Here is a 19197-nt window from a genome sequence, read left to right on the forward strand (position 1 = left end):
TGTGGGACAGAACGTGGTTTAGCGTTTAGAGTAGAGGACCCTCTGTTTCTCTTGCAGGCTCTGCCAGGCAGTGGGGAGATTTTACACAAAGGCTTTGAACTCTCTGCTCCGGCTTTTCTCCATCCGGCAAAGGTGAGTGCTCATCTCGGAACTCCACAAATCACTAATGGACGTGCAAAATGTTTGAGCTTATTTGCTCTGGGTACAGGACTGGGTTCTTTGGCAGCTTTGTTGTCTTGGGAAAGTTTTGAAGCAGAGCGTGGTACCTCTGAGGAGATTTTCCTCAGCTGAAATGTCACATCATCCTGAGTGATGCAAATAATGGTTTTGTCATGATGTTTACTTGATGAAAGTTTTGATTGCTAAAAATTCAGCAGCGTTATTCAATGAAAGATATGATTTTAAATGCAGTCTCTGAAATGTTCTTTATGCTGAGCCAATTATGAACTAAAGCTGTTATATTCTTTATCTTAATTTACAAGAGATACATTATTCAACAATGGAATATACAAAATGAAACCAAGCTATGACAATAATTAAATGATTTTTGCTGTATCTTTAAAACAGACAATCAAATGCAAAATGCAAAGCCAGTTTCAGATCTGTTGTGTGTTCACTGTAAAAAATGAAGCCGTTTTCTGTACCTGCCCTCTCTTGTATGGAACCGAAGCAGAACCCTTCCTTCTTTCAGCCTTTGGACTGGGAGTCTAAATTAAGGCCTGGGTAGGGCCACCACAGTGAACCTGCATGAGAAGGAATGCTGTCACATGCTACTTGGTTTGGAAAATGAAAATTGGAGCATTTGTCGTGTTCTCCGCTCCAATCCGAGAGCGTTCTGGTGGCTTGGGCTTCTGAGGCTCCTCCTTCTGCATCTCATAGTTCCACAGAAAACAAATTGCCCTCAGCAAGAATTCTGAGCGTTGGCAACTTGAAAGCCTGTATTTCTGTATAGAATGTGTTCTTTCAAATCAGGCATAGAAAAACTTTTACTACTGCATTTTTCTGAGGCTTTTTCTGAGGCTGATTTAGAAGAGCGTAGCACTAAATATGCAGCTCTTCATGGCAAATGAGTTTTGATCTGCACGGTGCCACTCGGTCTACAGACAGCTCCTCGTTAGTGCTCTTGGCATTGCAACTTTTGGGAGTTGCTGTTTGTTTTGATGAGGAGAGTTCTGGCAAATTGTTTGTATCTCCAGGTGTTGGTTTTGTTGGTTTTTTGTTTTTGTTTTTTTTTTTTTTTTTAAACTAAATAAAAACGAAACCTTTGCCACATAGCACCTTTCAGCTGTAGAACTGTGTGTGAGATGAGTGTCGTTATTCCTAATTAATGTATTGAGAAACAACATGAAGTGGCTTGTCTGTGATTGTTCATTAAGGCACTGGTAAAAGCTTGGAATAAAATCAGGAGATCTTGAATTTGCATCCATTGCCCTTCCAGCAGCTTGTTCTTCTTATTTATTTCCTTATTGTTAAAGGTGTCTGCCCCCCGCATATCTGAAAATCAGTTTGCTTTCAATTTAGTGGTGCTGGCATCTGAGTACCTCAAATAATACACTCGTAAATAAGTGTTTGCGTGCTTTAGGAGTTAAATCTGCATGAGTTACCAGTGGGGATCAAAGAGGTGCTGGTCCTTGAGCAGACGTGTTGATGAGTTCTTTCCTTCATTTCAAGTTAGAGGAACGCAGGGTCTTGCACCATTTCAGTTCCAGTTCAGGGGAAAGCTTCTGTTACAGCACTGAACAAATTGGAAAATCTTTTGGCAGCTCACATGTTTTCATGAGCCAAGAATTACTTCCCTAGAATATACAACTGTACTTTGAATGTTTACTGGTTTGGGTTTTGTTTTCTTTTTGGAGAAACAAGTGGAATACTATGGTCTGGGGTAGAAAGCGTCTACTTGGCTACTTGTAAAGTTGGTGGAGTTAACAGACAGCCAGTGTCGTCTAGCACCGAAATGACTTTAGTGGTGAAGTGCTTCTATGAGGAGTAAAAGAATTAAGTAATAGCATAATAAGTGAGGAAACACACAGCTTGCTTAGAACAGTATTTATATCTGTACGTTACAGCTGCAAAGATGTGACAGCCTGAATTTAAGTGGCTGTAGCATCTCCATATCCTTATGTGGATGTCCAGTGTATGGTTCCTGCAAACCTACTGTAAGGGGGTAAAATGACAGTTACGAGGAGGACAGCACCAGTATGGGCTGGTAAACAGGGACTAGAGAGGAAGGTGGTGGAGCTGGGTTCGTTCTTGTGCTCATAGTCCACTTCATGACACTGTGAGAGTATGTTACCCCCCATTGGGGAACAGTTTAAAAAGTGCCTTGAGATCTCGGGAGCTGTATTAAGAGTTAAGGTATTATTGCCATCTTTCCTGGCTTATCGAGTAGGTAAAAGGCTGATGTTAATAGCTTTAATTTCACTGCAAACTGTAAATCTCCTATCAAGTGAAGTGCTTTGCGTGCCTTAGTTCTCTCTCCCAGTCCCCTGCCTTGGCTTCCCTTGCATGATTTCAAAACCAGAATTACTCATTTTCAGTACTTGCTACTGAGTCTGCACATATCACAGAATCACAGAGTCCTCATGGTTGGAAGGAACCTTTGAGATCGAGTCCAACCACAAAAAAAAAAAAAAAAAAGAAACCAGCACAAACAAACCACAAACAGACGCAAACCAACAATCTCGGGCACTAGAGCATGCCCTGAAGTGCCATGTCTACACCTTTCTTAAATCCCTCCAGGGATGGCGACTCCACCACCTCCCTGGGCAGGCTGTTCCAGTGCCTGACCACTCTTTCAGTGAAGTCATTCTTCCTGATATCTAATCTAAACCTCCCCTGCCCCAACTCCAGACCATTTCCTCTGGTCCTGTCGTTATTCCCTTGGGAGAAGAGGCCAACACCCACCTCTCTACACCCTCCTTTCAGGGAGTTGTAGAGGGCAATGAGGTCTCCCCTCAGCCTCCTCTTCTCCAAACTGAACATGCCCAGTTCCCTCAGCCTCTCCTCGTATGACTTGTTCTCCAGACCCCTCACCAGCTTGGTGGCTCTCCTCTGGACACGCTCCAGCAGCTCAATGTCCTTCGTGTAGTGAGGGGCCCAGAACTGAACACAGCCCTCGAGGTGAGGCCTCACCAGCGCCCAGTACAGAGGCACCATCGCTGCCCTGCTCCTGCTGGCCACGCTGTTCCTGATCCAGGCCAGGATGCTGTTGGCCTTCTTGGCCACCTGGGCACACTGCTGGCTCATGTTCAGCCGGCTGTCCACCAACACCCCCAGGTCCTTTTCTGCTGGGCAGCTCCAGCCACTTTTCCCCAAGCCTGTAGCGTTGCCTGGGGTTGTTGTGACAGAATATATATATATATATATACATACACACAGTATATATGCATGTGTAAAAACTGTATTTCCATTGGCTGTAAGACGGCATAAAGGAAACTTGGCATCACTGGAAGTCACAGATCAGTAGATTAATTCAGTAGCAATAATTATTGAAATCATAAGGATGGTGAATACCTCTCGGCTGTGAACAGCTTTGAAGTGAGATCTTGGGAATCTGTTCTGTTCTCAAAAAGCAAGAAACCTGTGGAGAATTCAGATCATTACTACTAACTTCAGTCCATGTAATAGATCAGTTTTTTGGTCTGGTCTTTAATGGTGGCTTTTTGTATTGGTTATAGCAATTAAAAATATTTTCTGTATGCAAAGGTGGGGTAGATGCAACCATCTGAAATGAGTTTGGGTGCAGCCTTCCAATTGAAAGCAGTCCCTGGGTTCGTACATACGTGATGGGAAAGGGTTCATCTGAGCAGCTGTCAGTCCCTGCTCTGGGTGGGAACTACAACTGCATTACAGCAATGCAGCGCTGCCTGGAGCTGAAAACATCAATTTTTTTAAGATATGCAATTTTGTAGACGAAAAGCAACGTTTCAGGAAGCAGACCTTTGGGGTGTTTTCTGTAAGTACAGTCAAGAGCCTGTGTTGCCAACATCCTTCTCCTTCCCCCAGTTTTGCCCAGTTTTATTCATGGACACTCTAACTTTAAACATTCCTTCTCTGCTTTAAACAGTCTTGGGCCATTGCAATGAAGGGGTGTGAATATTTTCCATCTTCTCTACTGAAGGAGAGGCCAAACCAGATCTGCTCATTTAAGAACACTTGAAAATGTTCATAACTGGCAAGATGGGTTGAATGACAGAGAACGCAGACAGACCTGCACGGGGGACATATTGTTATTCATCACTTTGGGGTGATGTGTTTAAAGCTACACAGCTCTTGACTGTGTTAGAGGTGGAAAAGTGCAACGCAGAAAAAAAGACTGAGATAACTGTTTCCTTAACCATTGTAGGGCTGGACCCGGGGTTAAGGCTGAGCGAGTCCTGGGGCACGTTGCTTTACACAAGGAATGATTCATGAGTTTGATTTTTCCTCTTGCCTAGCCAGATTATGACGGTGTTTAGCAATCTAAAAGGAGCCATTTGTTTAATGGGTCCCTGGGATGTATCCCAAGGCTCAGAAAGGACTTTGAAGCCTTTAAGTAAAAGGAGGCATATGTTAATTGTCAATTAGTGGATGTATGATTCTACACAGATTTTATTATTGCAGTATGATGAAGAGTAAGCAGCACTCCTTGCTGTCATGGTCAGTCCGAAACCAGAAGAGGCACTGAAGTTCCACAACATTTGAGCATTAAAGTCAAACTCTATTTTTGTTTTCTTATGCTGATGCCGTGGTTCTTTGGAGCACTGATCTCGAGGGGGTAGACAGACATGCAGTTCAAGATGGTCCCATGCCTGAAAAGATCTTGCAGCTCCTCATTATTAGTATTATTCTGTTTTGATAATTCATCTTCGGGTTATGCTTAGCAGCGGCACTTATTTTAATAGAGTTAGATTATGAATTACTCTGTGGAGAAGTTCTCAGCAGTGTGGATTTTAAAAGGAGGCAGGAAGGAAGAAGGAGAGAGCGGGGGGGGAAATAGAATAGAAATTTCCCTCTGTCCTTTTCCAGCTGACTGGGAACGGGTTGAAAGTATTCCCAAGGCATGATATAGCATCTATTAATTCTGGGAGCAACGTTCCACGCATGGCTAATGATCCACTGGATGGATTCATTTCCTTTGGTTTCAACAGCTTCGTTCTCAGCGTTAGAATGATGGATTTGTCTTGATCCTGAAGGCTTCCATTTGAAAGTCAAAACTTCTCGTGGAAGAACGCTTAACCCTGTTAGCTCCTGCGGTGAACTTCCTCCCAGGCAGAGGGGCTCCCAAGGTGGTGAGCCCACGGAAACCCTTCCCTGGGTGCAAGCAAAAATGGCAAGTTTAATTGGGTAGGAGTCCTAGAAAGGTGAAAGAAGATCAAGAGGATGAGAATTTGCATGGGCTACCTTGGTGTTTGTGTTGGATTCCACTTGGCCCTGTTCAGAACTGACATAGAGAATTGGTAAATGGCAGAATATTAAAATAAAAGCCAGTCAGTCATATTCTGTGGTATAAAATAACTTTGGTAATGCTAGTAAGCAGCTCAAGCTTTAAATTAACTATTACATTAAGCTAGTGCTGTCTATGTGCATGCCTAGTGTTCCGTTTGTTTGAAGTAAATATATATACTAGTTTGTTATTTTTTTCTTCTTCACTTAGTCTTTCAGTGATGCATGTACACAGAGTTGACAATTGCAGTGGTTAAATATGAAATATGTGCTACTTTCCCTCTGCAAATTATGGGCTTGCATGCTCCGTATCAAGTTTATTGAGTATCCTAAAATATTTTACAGATTCAAGATGACTGTTCTCGTTATCCATTGCGTACCATTGAAGGGGAAAGCAGTTTTATTAATTTAAAAGTCTAACAAATTGAAAAACACAAAACAGTTTAATACAAAAGCCCTCAGTGTGTTAGTGCTGCGAACTTGCCAGGGTGGCGAGTTGAGCCTGTGGCAGGCTGGCCACTGTCCCCAAGGTGGCCACTGTCCCCAAGGTGGCCACAGTGTGGATTTACTGCAGGTCCTCTGCCTTGGCCGTGCTGCCGTCCTGGTCTGCCCTAACCACCATGTTACTGTGCTGTCCGAGAAAAATACCATCTAGAGCTCCTTTACTCATTTGGTATACTTCTATTCCCTTTTTAAAAAAGGCAAACACAGTAAAGAACATTCTCATACTTTACCTCCATGCTTGTTGTGAAAAGTGCTTCCCTGATTTAACTATACTGGGATACTTAAAACAATTTATTTATACAAAATCTCGATTTGCCTGTGTGTCTCCTCCCCTTTTTTAAGATGAACAGTTAAAATGTGGCAAGAGGGAGGCCTTGGAGCACCCGCAGTTAAAAACATAACACGGTACCATCCATTTCAGTGATTGTTTTAACCAGGTCAGGGTCTGGCTCAATGCTGAAAACTAGATAGAAGCACAAGCAGCGTGTTTTGGGGAAGCTGGGGCTGTGGTTCTGATTTTCTATTTGCTCATTGCCTGGTTACAGATACGATTTATTTTTATTTCTTTTTAAAGGAGAAAATCAGACTGTGAATAGATGAGTCATTTTACCAGTTAAATTGAATATATTTCATTGAAGATGGTGGGTCGGGCACTGCCCTAGGAGAGCCTTCCGGATCTGGACATCTGGATTCTACTATTAATAGCAGCTGAGTGAAGTCCACGTATGAAGTTGAACATAGGTCCTGGTGTTAAAGATTGAAGTTCTGGAAACGGTACTGGGTAAAAATGGAAGTCTTATCAAAAGCATCTGGATTTTCAGCTTGACATGAATATGAGATTCCTCAATATAATTGTTTCTGGCCTGATTTATGGTGTCGCGGCCAGCTGCTGTATGGAGGGGGATTTTTTTTGTTTCTTGTTTTTCTTTTCCATTTTTAGTGGGGTTTTGTTTTATTTTGGGATTTTTGGGGTTTGTGGGGTTTTTTGGTGGTTTTTTTGTTGTTGTTGTTTTATGGGTTTTTTTGTGACTGAAGCAGCTGCTGTCCAGCTGGCAAGGAAATGGATAACTCCTCCCTGCAGCCACCGGAGCGCTGGCATCGCAGTCATCGATTCCCTTCCCTGCCAGGCTCTCTGCAGACGGCAGACAGCATCCTTGATGGACTTCATTATCGGGGCAGTCGTGCAGAGACTCCACCGATGGACTATAATGGTGTTAGTCTGGAAAGGGTAGCGTTTGGTGGAGAGACTCTAAAGACCATTTCTGTGGTTCCTGTGAAATGGGAGTGTTTGAGGCTGGAAGCTGTTTCCTAATGGGAAGGTTTCTCCCACTATTAGGATGGAGTGTTTGGATGCCTTTCTTCTAATTTTTCTTGCGTGCTGATAAGTTAGTCAAGAAGCTGCTTGCAGCTTCGGCTGTGGAAACTGAGCTGCAAAACTTAGACAAGCTCTTTTAAAAACGTTCCTTTTGATTTGGACATAAAGGAATAGATTCTGATAGGTACATGATTGGCATTAAAAACATTAAATTCTTATCTTTCAAATCCCGATTTGCTTAAAAAAAATCAAAGCATGTCATTTTTTTTCATGAAACGGAGGTAATTACAAAATATTGCCATTTTGACTTAATTTGACCTCAGTAAAACCAAATGCTTTGTAATTATCTTGTAAGTATTTTGACATGACATGTTCCTGCAAAACGCTCTTACTGAGTCAGGGCAGCCCGTTTTGATACACAGAAAAAGACTTTCGAGGAATATTTTTGAGGAGCTGAAGTGCTGAGTTTCAGTCCGGGTGATTCAGTGTGTAAATATTGGCATGAAGGTCTCCTTTTGAAAGTCTAAACCCAACCAACCTTCTAGCGCTGCAGAAAGACAGGGAAAACGTTCTGTGAATAAAAGATTTTGGCAGGCTCCTTTAGAAGCAAGGGGTGCGGATGGAATACAAGGCATTACAACCTTGGAGTGTTTAAAAAAAAAAAGAATTCTTATTCAAGGGAATGATTTTTCTAAAATGCAAAAGGGAATCCACTGCCTAATTTCACTCTCCTCCTTTTGGTTGTGCATCAAAACCTTTTGCAGCTCTGTTTATTCCTTAAGAATAAAAATGAATGATGTGTTTGAATACCAGATGGGGACATAAAGTATACTATTCATTACAAATGTCAGTATTAATTGAATAATATAAATGATTAATAATTGTCCAGCTTTGAAAATTAGCATTCCTATTCCAGCTCATTGATTTTGCTTTGTTTTGGGTTTAAATACCTACCTTGAATCAGTTAAAATTAAAATTAACGTTGTCATTATTAACTTCTAGCTATTAGAGCTGATGGTAATGCTTGTTTTTTATATTCCTCGAAAATACTTCAGGCATAGTTGCCGTCTAGACACCATCATTTTCTATTCAATCCCAAATTGTTCCCAGTGTGGTTTCTGGTTGTAACATCACGGTGGAAGAAATACCATGAAATGAAACAGAAAGCTATCTATAGAATCTTTGTCATAGGAGAATTCACTTAGGCTGGCAAACACGCTTCACATTTTCCTCTAAATTAAATTTTGTGTGTTGCTTGTTTACGATCAGAAAGCTACAAGATGTCCAACATCACCAGGATTCAAAGCATTCAGGTTCTTTCCCTTTTTAGAGGGGAAAAGACAAAAGAAAAAAAACAAATCTCGACACAATCAATGTGCTGAAACGTTGTGACGAGCGTTTACGGTGCTAATCGATAAACTTCAGTCGGTCTTTTTATGTCTTGTCTGAGGTCTCTTGTTCTTGTGTGTGAGCAAGAGGGGGACCCCTTCAGTTCTGTGCCCGTCTAGTGTGGTAGCGTCCTGGGCAGCAATGGGGCTTCTTTTGCTGGGAAGAAAGCCAGCAATTGTAGAATCATAGGATGGTTCAGGTTGGAAGGGACCTTGGAGATCATTATGTTCCCACCCCCTGCCCTGGGCAGGGACACCCCCCACCAGACCAGGTTGCTCCAAGCCCCCTCCAACCTGCCCTTGAACCCCTCCAGGGATGGGGCAGCCACAGCTTCTCTGGGCAACCTGGGCCAGGCTCTCACCACCCTCACAGCAAAGAACTTCTTCCCCACATCTCAGCTCCATCTCCCCTCTTTCAGTGGCAAACCCTTCCCCCTCCTCCTAGGGCTCCCCTCCCTCATCAAGAGTCCCTCCCCATCTCTCCTGTAGGCCCCCTTTAGGTACTGCATCCAGGAAAGAAATAATTCATGGATTTCACAAATAGCTTTTTGGTCTGTGCCACCAACATTAGGGGGGCTTGGGACAGTTGGGGTGTTCTGTTTGGTGTTTTTTGTTTGGTTGGGTTTTTAAATAACGTGTGTCCATCACTGAACGTCGCGGTGCTTTGCCAGTGTCAACGGGGGCTTGAAGGAGTGGAAGGAAGGAATGAAGAACTCTCCGTAGATGTTTGTGTCTCTTCTTTAGTTTAGGCTGTGTCCCAGCTGATGGAAGAGTTTGTGGTGACAAAGCCGAATTTTGAGAGTTTAAGAGATATGGCTTCATATCCCACCTCGGGGCACTAAGGATCCCCCTGTGCTCTTGTCTGCGGCCATCGGGACAGCCTCGGCACTTGGGAAGGGACACGCAGGATCCAGTGTCCCCTGGCTCCTGAGATGGAAGTTGATCTTAAAACATTGTAAAAACACACAAATAGATTTCTCTGATTTATTTTAATGGTGAATAGATTGGAATTTAAGCATCTCTTTAAACGTACAAACAAGCAAGAAAACAAGCGGAGCCCAATTTCAGGTAGATTTAACATGCCTGTGGACAAGTGGATTTTTAATAGCTAATCTTACCCTGACAGCTCATGGGAAATATCAATCTATTAGGCAGGATTCGAGTGTTGAATTTTTAATGCACTTTTAGTGATTAAAGTGCTCTTTTTCTCCACTGCTTGAAAGAGATCACAGTGGCTTTAAAGAACAGTTTAAAGTCCTAACAACAATGGAGAATTAATAATTGCAGTTGACCATATTTCTCTCCGGGAGAGAAGGGCTGTGCCTATTTGCATACAAGTGTTGTGTTTGGAACATCAGAGACAAAAGAAAATCACTCATTTTGAGGGCAGCAAATGAGCCAGGTAGGCTTGAAAATGACTTTGTTGTCCCTGAGAGCAAGTGATGGGACACAGTTGCAGGCCCCTAGTGAGGGGGAGTGAGGCCTGAAGAACAGAAATGGGGATAAAACTAAGGATTTCAGTCAAGGGTTTAGGTTTGGTGTTCAGCTGGGGATTATTGGTGCAAATGGAGATTTAAGGAGGGGAATCTCAGTGTTACTAAGGTGAAGATGTGCTGGACCACGGATGTCAGTGAAACCAGAATTTGCAGGGAGAGAGGCCCAAATCTGCAGAGGCAGCTGGTTCTTTGCTGCTATTGCAGCTGAAGCAGGAAGGGACCGTAGTGTGAGCTGTGTTACATCTTCCCTCTGCTGCGGGCCCTGTAAGAGAAAATTATCCTTCACCTTCCTACTAGAGGGGGGGGGGAAGTAGTGCTTGGCCCCTAAGCCATTTGCAAGGCTGCGATGAGCAAAGCAGAGCGTGGCTTCCCAACCCCACAGCGTGTGCTTTCCTGGGAAAAGGAGGGGAAATAACACTCCTAGTCCAGACCCTCCTGCTTGAGTTCTGCAGGGAAAGACGCGATTGCCCGAGTTGACTTCACACACATGGACTGTTCATACCCCAAAGTGTTTTCCCCCGTGCTACAGGCCCGCTTCTAAATTAGTATATGACGAATCTAAATTCCTACTGAAAACGCTTTTTCAGAGACTCTTGGCTCAGCATCGCCCTATCTGCCCTAAATTTGTCTTTTAAAGATGCTTCAAAATAAGCCATTGCTGGAACTTTCCTTCTTTCACTCTTTCTTCTTGTTTTGCTGTTGCTAATAGATGTATTATTGTAATACTGACTGGTATTACTAATTACTAAATTACTAAATTTAATTGCGAAACTTAGTCTGGGATTTATGTGCTGAGCTGCATATAACAAATCAGTAGCAGAGTATGAGTCCCATTCGTTGTGTTTCTGGGTTTACAGCTGACAAGTTGAAGGAGTGTTGGCAAACCCCTTCTCTCCTCTGCTTGCATTGATCATGTGTGAAAACCCGTGCACCAGTACAGGTTGGGGGTGACCTGCTGGAGAGAGCTCTGAGGAAAAAAAAAATGGGAGTCCTGGTGGACAACAGGATGCCCATGAGCCAGCAATGGGCCCTTGTGGCCAAGAAGGCCAATGGCATCCTGGGGGGCATTCAGAAGAGTGTGACCAGCAGGTGGAGGGAGGTCATCCTCCCCCTCTGCTCTGCCCTGGGGAGGCCCCATCTGGAGCACTGGGACCAGTTCTGGGCCCCCCAGTTCCAGAAGGACAGGGAACTGCTGGAGAGGGGACAGCAGAGGGCTACAAAGATGATGAGGGGCCTGGAGCATCTCTCTTAGGAGGAGAGGCTGAGGGACTTGGGTCTTTTGAGTCTGGAGAAAAGCAGACTGAGGGGGGATCTGATCAACACCTATAAATACTTCAAGGGTGGGTGTCAGGAGGATGGGGCCAGTCTTTTTCCAGTGGTGCCCAGCGACAGGACAAGAGGGAACGGGCACAAACTGGAACATAAGAAGTTCCATCTAAACATGAGGAGGAACTTCTTCACTTTTGGGGGTGGCAGAGCCCTGGCAGAGGCTGCCCAGAGAGGTGGTGGAGTCTCCTTCTCTGGAGACATTCAACCCCCCTTGGACACGTTCCTGTGGGACCTGCTCTGGGTGGACCTTCTCTGGCAGGGGGTTGGACTGGGTGATGTCCAGAGGTCCCTTCCAGTTCCGTAGCATTCTGTGAAAAGACCAGTAAGTAAACTGGGAAGAGGGGTACTTGGGTTAATGAAATGTTTTAATACTTAGCACCTGGAAAACTTGCAAAGATTCTATTGTGTTCCTTATCTCCATTGGAAGAGGATTCTCAAGCAGGAACTTCTCCCTCCATCTGCTTCAGCTCAGTCATTAGGATAAAACACAGGGTGCCAGGGTGAATTGTCAGATATTTGAACTGATGGAAGTTAAATATGACCCACTTCCCAGTCAGAATGTTCAGCTAATCCTTTATCTCTCTGTGCCTTCGAGTGACACTTCCACCAGACCGTCTTGAATAATCTGATCCGACCTGATCCAGCTGGAACACGCGTGGGTGAAGGGAATGTTCATGTATATTAAATCAATAGTATGGTTTAACAGATGAATTAAGGTATATCTGGCTTCGTTTAGGATCTGCTTCACAAACCCTTTGAAACTGGTAGGGAAATTCTCTGTTTGCTTTGGAGTTTAATGAATTAGATAAAGGAAAGTAAAAGACAGTTATCAGCCAAAGAGAAGAAAGTGCCTGATACTGTAAAATATAAAATATAATGATGTTTATTTGCAGCAATGGGTTTGTGTTCAGTATTCAAATACTTACTGCGTGACAGCTGTTCATCCACCTACAGAATATAAATGTTAATTATCCTTTGTGGGGAGGTCAGTATGGCTGTGCTGAAGTCCTTAGAGCTGTCCCTGTGCAGGGGCCTGGCCTGAAGAGAGTTCATATTGAAATATGTGTCTGTAACGTGGTTTCCTGCTGCTCTGTCTCACACCAAAAGCAAGTAAATGCATTGGAGTTTTCGCTGTTGTAATGGCAACAGGGAGAGTAAATCAGTGTACAGCATCTTTGGGTGTGACCTTCGTACTTTTGCATGTTAAGTATGTGAGCAGCACACAGTCCGTTGCGATTGTAAAAAATAAATAAAACAAAAGAAAAACCACCACAAAACCCAAAACATAGAGGCAGAGGTTAATTTAAAGCAGATGCTGGTATATATTGGTACAATTCCATTGGCTTCAGTGGCTCCGTTTTATGTTGTGTCCTATGCGTTGGCTCACTCTGTTTAGCACAACCTTCAGACTCGTTGTAAAATGCAGTGATGAAGGGGGATCTTCCAGCCCTAGAATTCCTTCTTATTTCAAATAGTAATTCAAAGGGTCATCCTCTGGCATGTGATGGTGTGAGGAGGGGGGGACAGGGACAGGGTTTGCTGGGTGGCCTTCTCTGTTGTGGGTTTCTCTGATTCTCCATTATATGGACAATATATTCTATCAGAATTAAGAACAAGGAGCCAAGTCTCACACTCGGAGCTTGACAACAAAAATGGTGACGCACCCAGCTGCAGCCTATAAAGCTGTTCTGGCCATTCAGGGCTTTAAAATAAGCCCATAGAAAGGAAGGAGCACTCAAGTCAGAGCATTTTTCTAGATTCCATCAGTATTAGTATGAAATAGTAATTAAAAAGCCATATTGGGTTCTTGCCTCTTCAGTGTCAGTAGAAACTGTAAATTAAGCAGTGCTTCATACTCACACAGGTAGCTCCAGTTAATTTATGGAGAGATTTTTTGATTTAAAAAAAAAGCCAGGGGAGGGCAGCTGGGCTCGGGTGGATGTCTGGCATCTGAGAGGAATGAGAACAGCCCTGCTGAGATGGGAGAGGGAGAGGCAGAGAAGGATGATTTCTCAACAGAAAAGAAAACGTTCACTGCTGGGGGGGCTCCCTGTGTCCCGCAGAGGAAGCAAGATGACATCTGGGAATGTTTATTTGTCATAAGCATTTCCGTGATTCCTCATAGTCTTCTACCTTAAAGATGTAGAACATTATAATATTCCTCTTCACAAAGTGCCCAAACCCCAGGATGATGTTCCCCCCGGGGGACCCAAAGATGTGCTGATTTGCCCAAGATCTCACTGGAAGTCCATGGCAGAGCAGAGAATCGGCCGTTTGCTTTCCCCCACTGTTCTGGAGCACTGTTTCTAAATCTTGAGGGGAAAAAAAAAAAAAAAAAAAAAAAGATGAGTAAAGCCATTAGCTATAGATGTTACTTATTACAGGATTTCTTATCGATTGGAATATAACACATTTCTGTAAAACACGTTGAAATGACTCTCGCACAGGGTGGGTATGAACTTGAAGTCATTGGTTTTTACATTGTTAGCTGAGCAATAAAACACTTGAGTTAAACTGTTTACAAATTTCCACAGTTTATTTTACTCAGTGTTTGAAAGCTACTTTCATCCTCCATCCTCAAAACGGTTTTCCTCAGAGCTTTTCTTGACAGCACAGAAGCAAGCAATGATGTTTTTGCAAGATATTAACCATTAACTTTTTTTTTCTTTTATTTTTAACTGCTTTAACCTTTACGTCTGTAAAATTTGCTTTGAGATATTTGGAGAGTGGTATTTCTTGCAATGTTCCCTACCAAGTATTTAGTCTGGGAGCAAGTCAGCAGGAATCCCAGAGCTTTTTGCGATACACCAGGTATTAATCCAAAAAACTCCATACTAACTACAGCCCGCTCCCCGGTACAGTCTAACGGCCAGTCTCCTGTTTCTCCATCCCTGTGCTCAGAGTCGGTGGGATTCCCATGCTGTGGCTTGAGGAGAGGAACAGGAGAAAATCCTGTGTCCTGAATGAAAGTTTGGGATAAACTGCTGTTTCAAAGACATAGAATTGTAGAATTGTCTAGGTTGGAAGGGACCTTTAAGATCATCTAGACCAACCATCAACCTAACTCTGATAAAACCATCACTAAACCATGTCTCTAAGCTCTATGTCAACCCGGCTTTTAAATCCCTCCAGGGATGGTGCCTCAACCACTGCCCTGGGCAGCCCATTCCAAGGCTTAATAACCCTTTCAGTGTCAAAATTGTTCCTAATATCCAATCTGAACCTCCCCTGGGGCAACTTGAGGCCGTTTCCTCTTGTCCCATGGCCTGTTCCTTGGGAGAAGAGACCGACCCCCCCTGGCTACACCCTCCTTTCAGGGAGTTGGAGAGAGCGAGAAGGTCTCCCCTCAGCCTCCTTTTCTCCAGGCTGAACACCCCCAGCTCCCTCAGCCGCTCCTCACAAGACTTGTGCTCCAGACCCCTCACCAGCTCCGTTGCCCTTCTCTGGACCCGCTCCAGACCCTCCAGGTCTTTTTTGTGGTGAGGGGCCCAAAACTGGACACAGCCCTCGAGGTGGGGCCTCCCCAGTGCCCAGTACAGGGGGACGGTCACCTCCCGAGTCCTACTCACCACTCTGTTCCTGATACAGGCCAGGATGCTGTTGGCCTTCTTGGCCACCTGGGCACACTGCTGGCTCATGTTCAGCTGACAGTCCACCAACACCCCCAGGTCCTTTTCCACCAGGCAGCTCCAGCCACTCCTTACCAATCCTGTAGCGTTGCACGGGGTCAGTCTGACTCAAGTGCAGGACCCGGCACTTGGCCTTGTTGAACCTCATCCCATTGGCCTCTGCCCATCTATCCAGCCTGTCCAGGTGTAGGATTCTACATGCTTTAGGATACTAGAGAAAATATCCCGAATTTCTGCGGTGTCCAAATTTATGACAGCTAAAAATCCCGAGAACTGGGACCTTTAACATCGAAGTGAAACTTTAACAAGTATTTCAAGGCTTGCAGCAGCAGTGATTTAATTGGAACATATTATCTTAAAGATTTTTTAGGTGGAAGTCTGGTGTATACGTCTGTTCCATGGTGCTTTATGTTGTCTTACTTCAGCTGACTCATGCTGATAGAAATGGAAATCAGTGCAGTTTCTAATTTCCTGGTCTGGCCTATGCAGAGCTGCAGTAAGTACTTGCAGAATGCGAAGCGGGTTCTTCATGCGTGCGGTTCTCTGGAATAAAGCCTCCGGGGTGTACATTCATCATTTAGATTGGTGCCTCCTTGTGCCAAGGACCACGTTCCGCTGGCGTCTCTGGGAAACAGAACTGCCTCCAGCGAGAGGAACAGTTTACGGGAGTGGGAAGCGAGTAGAGCAGAAGGCAGGCGGCCCAGATGGCGCGGTTATGAATGGAACTGGAGATCTCCTGGGGTGTCAAGAGAGAGGTAATATTTTGCTTACTCCGTCCTGACATTTGAAAAAAACAGGGTAATTGTCAGCACTTCCGCTGAGCCAAAAGTTTTTGGAATGCTGTTGGTATGATATTCTTTTCCAGCCCGACTTTGCTATAGGTGGTGCAGTCCCAATGGCGCATCTGCAAGAGGCCGGTTGCATGAGAACCACAGAATTGGGCTGACTCCGTAAATTCCTCCATTATCTATTTTGTTGTTAATTTTTCCATCCCCACAATATTGTCCTCTCTTGCCCTCTAGCAGTTAAGTGGACTTTCTGCGGGCTTTATGGGAAATGAGAAGCAAAAGTATGCAAGAAGATGCTATTTTCACTGCCTCGGCCACAGGACACCCCTCCCTGCCTCTGTTTTGTTGTTTTTCCTGTGAATTTCTGCCGTTAAAGCAACTGGAAGAATCGTACATATGGATAAGGAGCTGTAATATGTGTGTAGCTCTCTTGTTCTCTGTAGGTATTCTCTGCTGATCTATGGGATTCCTACTCCTACCGTGGGGTATGTTATATTGCACGGTGATTTCAGTTAATTCTTAACATAGCTCAGCTTCCTGGTCTATTTTTCCAGAACAAAGTAACCGGCTAGGTGAAAACTGATTTTTGAAAATGAATTTGGCATATAACATAGGCTTTCGTTGAGATTTATCTTCTGGACTGGCAACTGGGGAGTCTGAAAATGAAACTTCAGCTCTTTACTTACATTAGTATTCTTTGAAAACCTTACTGCTGGCTGGGATTGGTAGCTGTTTCATTCATTTTCTTCATTACAGAGGGATTTCCTTTCATAAAATTGACGAAGTGAGTCTTGTCTCTTTGATCCCATTTTTCTTTTATTCGTACCTACTTTCTCTCATATTTCCCCAGCTGGCTTTTTTTTTTTTTTTAATTTTTACTTATGCCCTCTTTTCTCCAACCCCTCACCATCTTATTCCATATGTTGGTTATTTCTTCCATCACCAAGCTGTGAATAATTTTGTGGGAAATGATGCAGCTGCATGGAAATCAGCTGTTTGGCACAAGCACCGCGCTGCCTTGCTGGAGAAGTCCCCGGGTTAACAGACAATTGCTACTGAAGTATTTTGGAGAGCAGAGAAAAACATCCTTTACCAGCGGTGCCAATCTCAAGCTTGTAATAATTGTGAGTTATTATTGGATTGACTGAAAAATAGTGAGTTAAAAAAAAACCCCAGCCAAGATTCTGTGGATTTATTTGCTTTCTGTTTCTTTTAGAGCTGCAAAGCACTGTTTTTTAACTCTAGGATGAGCTCAGTGTTAGATATTTAATGAAATTCTGGATTCTTACTTAATGAAAGGCTTGAATTTAGGAGTATAGTTACTTTAGCGCTCGGAGATTTTCAGTGGATGGATGAGATTTGGTTTCTGAGTGTGCCTTAGGAGTAAGGTCCAGCTTGGGAGTCCTCAGCACAGGAAGGTCATGGACCTGTTGGAATGTGTCCAGCAGAGGGCCATGAAAATGCGCAGAGGGCTGGAGCCCCTCTGCTGGGAGGACAGGCTGAGAGAGTTGGGGGGCTTCAGCCTGGAGAAGAGAAGGCTCCAGGGAGACCTTGGAGCCCCTTCCAGTCCCTCAAGGGGCTCCAGGAAAGCTGGGGAGGGACTCTGGATGAGGGAGGGGAGCCCTAGGAGGAGGGGGAAGGGTTTGCCACTGAAAGAGGGGAGATGGAGCTGAGATGTGGGGAAGAAGTTCTTTTCTGTGAGGGTGGTGAGAGCCTGGCCCAGGTTGCCCCGAGAAGCTGTGGCTGCCCCATCCCTGGAGGGGTTCAAGGGCAGGTTGGAGGGGGCTTGGAGCAACCTGGTGTGGTGGGAGGTGTCCCTGCCCAGGGCAGGGATGTTGGAACTCGATGATCTTTAAGGTCCCTTCCAACTCTAACCATTCTATGATTCTAAGAAGGCTTCTAAAGTAGGAACGGAGTTAGGTGAAACAAATAGGAGTCATACCCCAGTCCGTGCTCCCTCTATTCACCTGCTTCTCCGGGCTGACTCTGGTGCTTAGTTCATGTCCAAAGTTATATTATTCCTGTTGGCCTGGGGCTAATTAACAGCACGCTGCCAATGCACCCATTCCATTGCATAGAGGATCCATAGCGAGCGAGAGAGTGTGCAAAATGACAGTTACTGGCATTTATCTTTAAGGAGCTGAGAGAGCTAATTGTTTTGCTGAACAAAGTAAAGCATGAATTCTGTGCAGTTTGTTTCTTCAGTCGTTCAAAGGCGTCAGATGAGGGGAAACCGTACAGGCACGGAAATAATTGGTTTTGATTTTTGCCTGATCACCCAATGGTTCAAATCGGCAGCAATCAAAGCAAAGCGCTCTCTGTCTGTAAATAATACTTTCAAGGTTCTGATGGAAGAATAGCATGAAGGGTTATCATTAGCTTGCTTTAATATCTGCGAGATCAGTGAATTATAAAATTTATATGTGAATCTACAGAAAAGTAGAGAGGCTTTCATGTTTGATATTGCCATATCAGAGGCAGTGGATTTCTTAAGGCTATTGAGATGTTCCCAGTGTGTATTGATGGCTTCTTGTTTTTCTGAAGGCTCTAACAGTCTGCAGGCATCCGTTGTTTGAAATCCTGTTAATTTTTCTAGCTCGGTACCATGTTAACTTGTTTATATTGCCACAGGACATGGCATTTTGGGGGGCATTTTTTCACGGCAATGTTAGGATTTAACAGGATGGAAGAACCTAGAGTCATAGAATTGAAGAAAGGTTTCTTTTGGAAGCAGCCTCTGGAGGTGATCTCACCCAACCCCTTCCTCATCAGGGCTAATTCCAAAGGTAGAGCAGGTTGCCGAGGGCCTTGTCCAGGCCAGGTCTGAAAGTCTGCAAGGATTCACCAACCTTTCTGGGTCATATTTCAGTCTTTAACAGCTCTCTTGGTAATTTTTTTAGTTTTTTATTTTAATATGTAACCAGAATTTCCCTCCTTGCAACTTGTGACCGTTGCCTCTCTGTCTTCTCGTTGTACGTCCCCAAAACAAGTCTGGCTCCACCTTCTGTAGACCTTCACCGTAGACAGAGGATTGCACCTTCACCCCCGTTACTGCCTCCTCTTCCAGCCAAACAAGCCAAATACCCTCAGCCTTCTGATGTGCTGTGGACTCCAGTGGGCGAGCTGGGTCCAGTTGTGCCTGATGGCTTCGAGTGGGCTGTGTGGGCCACGGCTGGAAGCTTTTCATGTGCGTTAATTTGACTCTCGTCTCTCAGCGTCCCCCCCGCTGCTTCGTTGCTCGCAGTCAGCCAGTCTTCGGGATCGTGCCGTCTCTCTGCAGTGTTACAGCAGCGGCAGAAAAGGTTGTCGGAGAGGACTCTGAAG

General features: G+C 44.3%; 1 protein-coding gene across 1 annotated transcript in view; it reads left to right on the forward strand.

Annotated features, from left to right (window-relative positions):
• LRRTM4 (leucine rich repeat transmembrane neuronal 4) overlaps positions 1–19197 on the forward strand; it is a 238088-nt gene that overhangs the window by 153303 nt on the left and 65588 nt on the right. The window contains exon 3 of the mRNA XM_074164083.1: positions 58–132. Coding sequence (XP_074020184.1) covers positions 58–132 — 75 coding nt within the window. The remainder of the gene's footprint in view (positions 1–57; positions 133–19197) is intronic.

This window comes from Numenius arquata, chromosome 26 (genome assembly GCF_964106895.1).
Source record: "Numenius arquata chromosome 26, bNumArq3.hap1.1, whole genome shotgun sequence".
NCBI classification, from domain to species: domain Eukaryota; kingdom Metazoa; phylum Chordata; class Aves; order Charadriiformes; family Scolopacidae; genus Numenius; species Numenius arquata.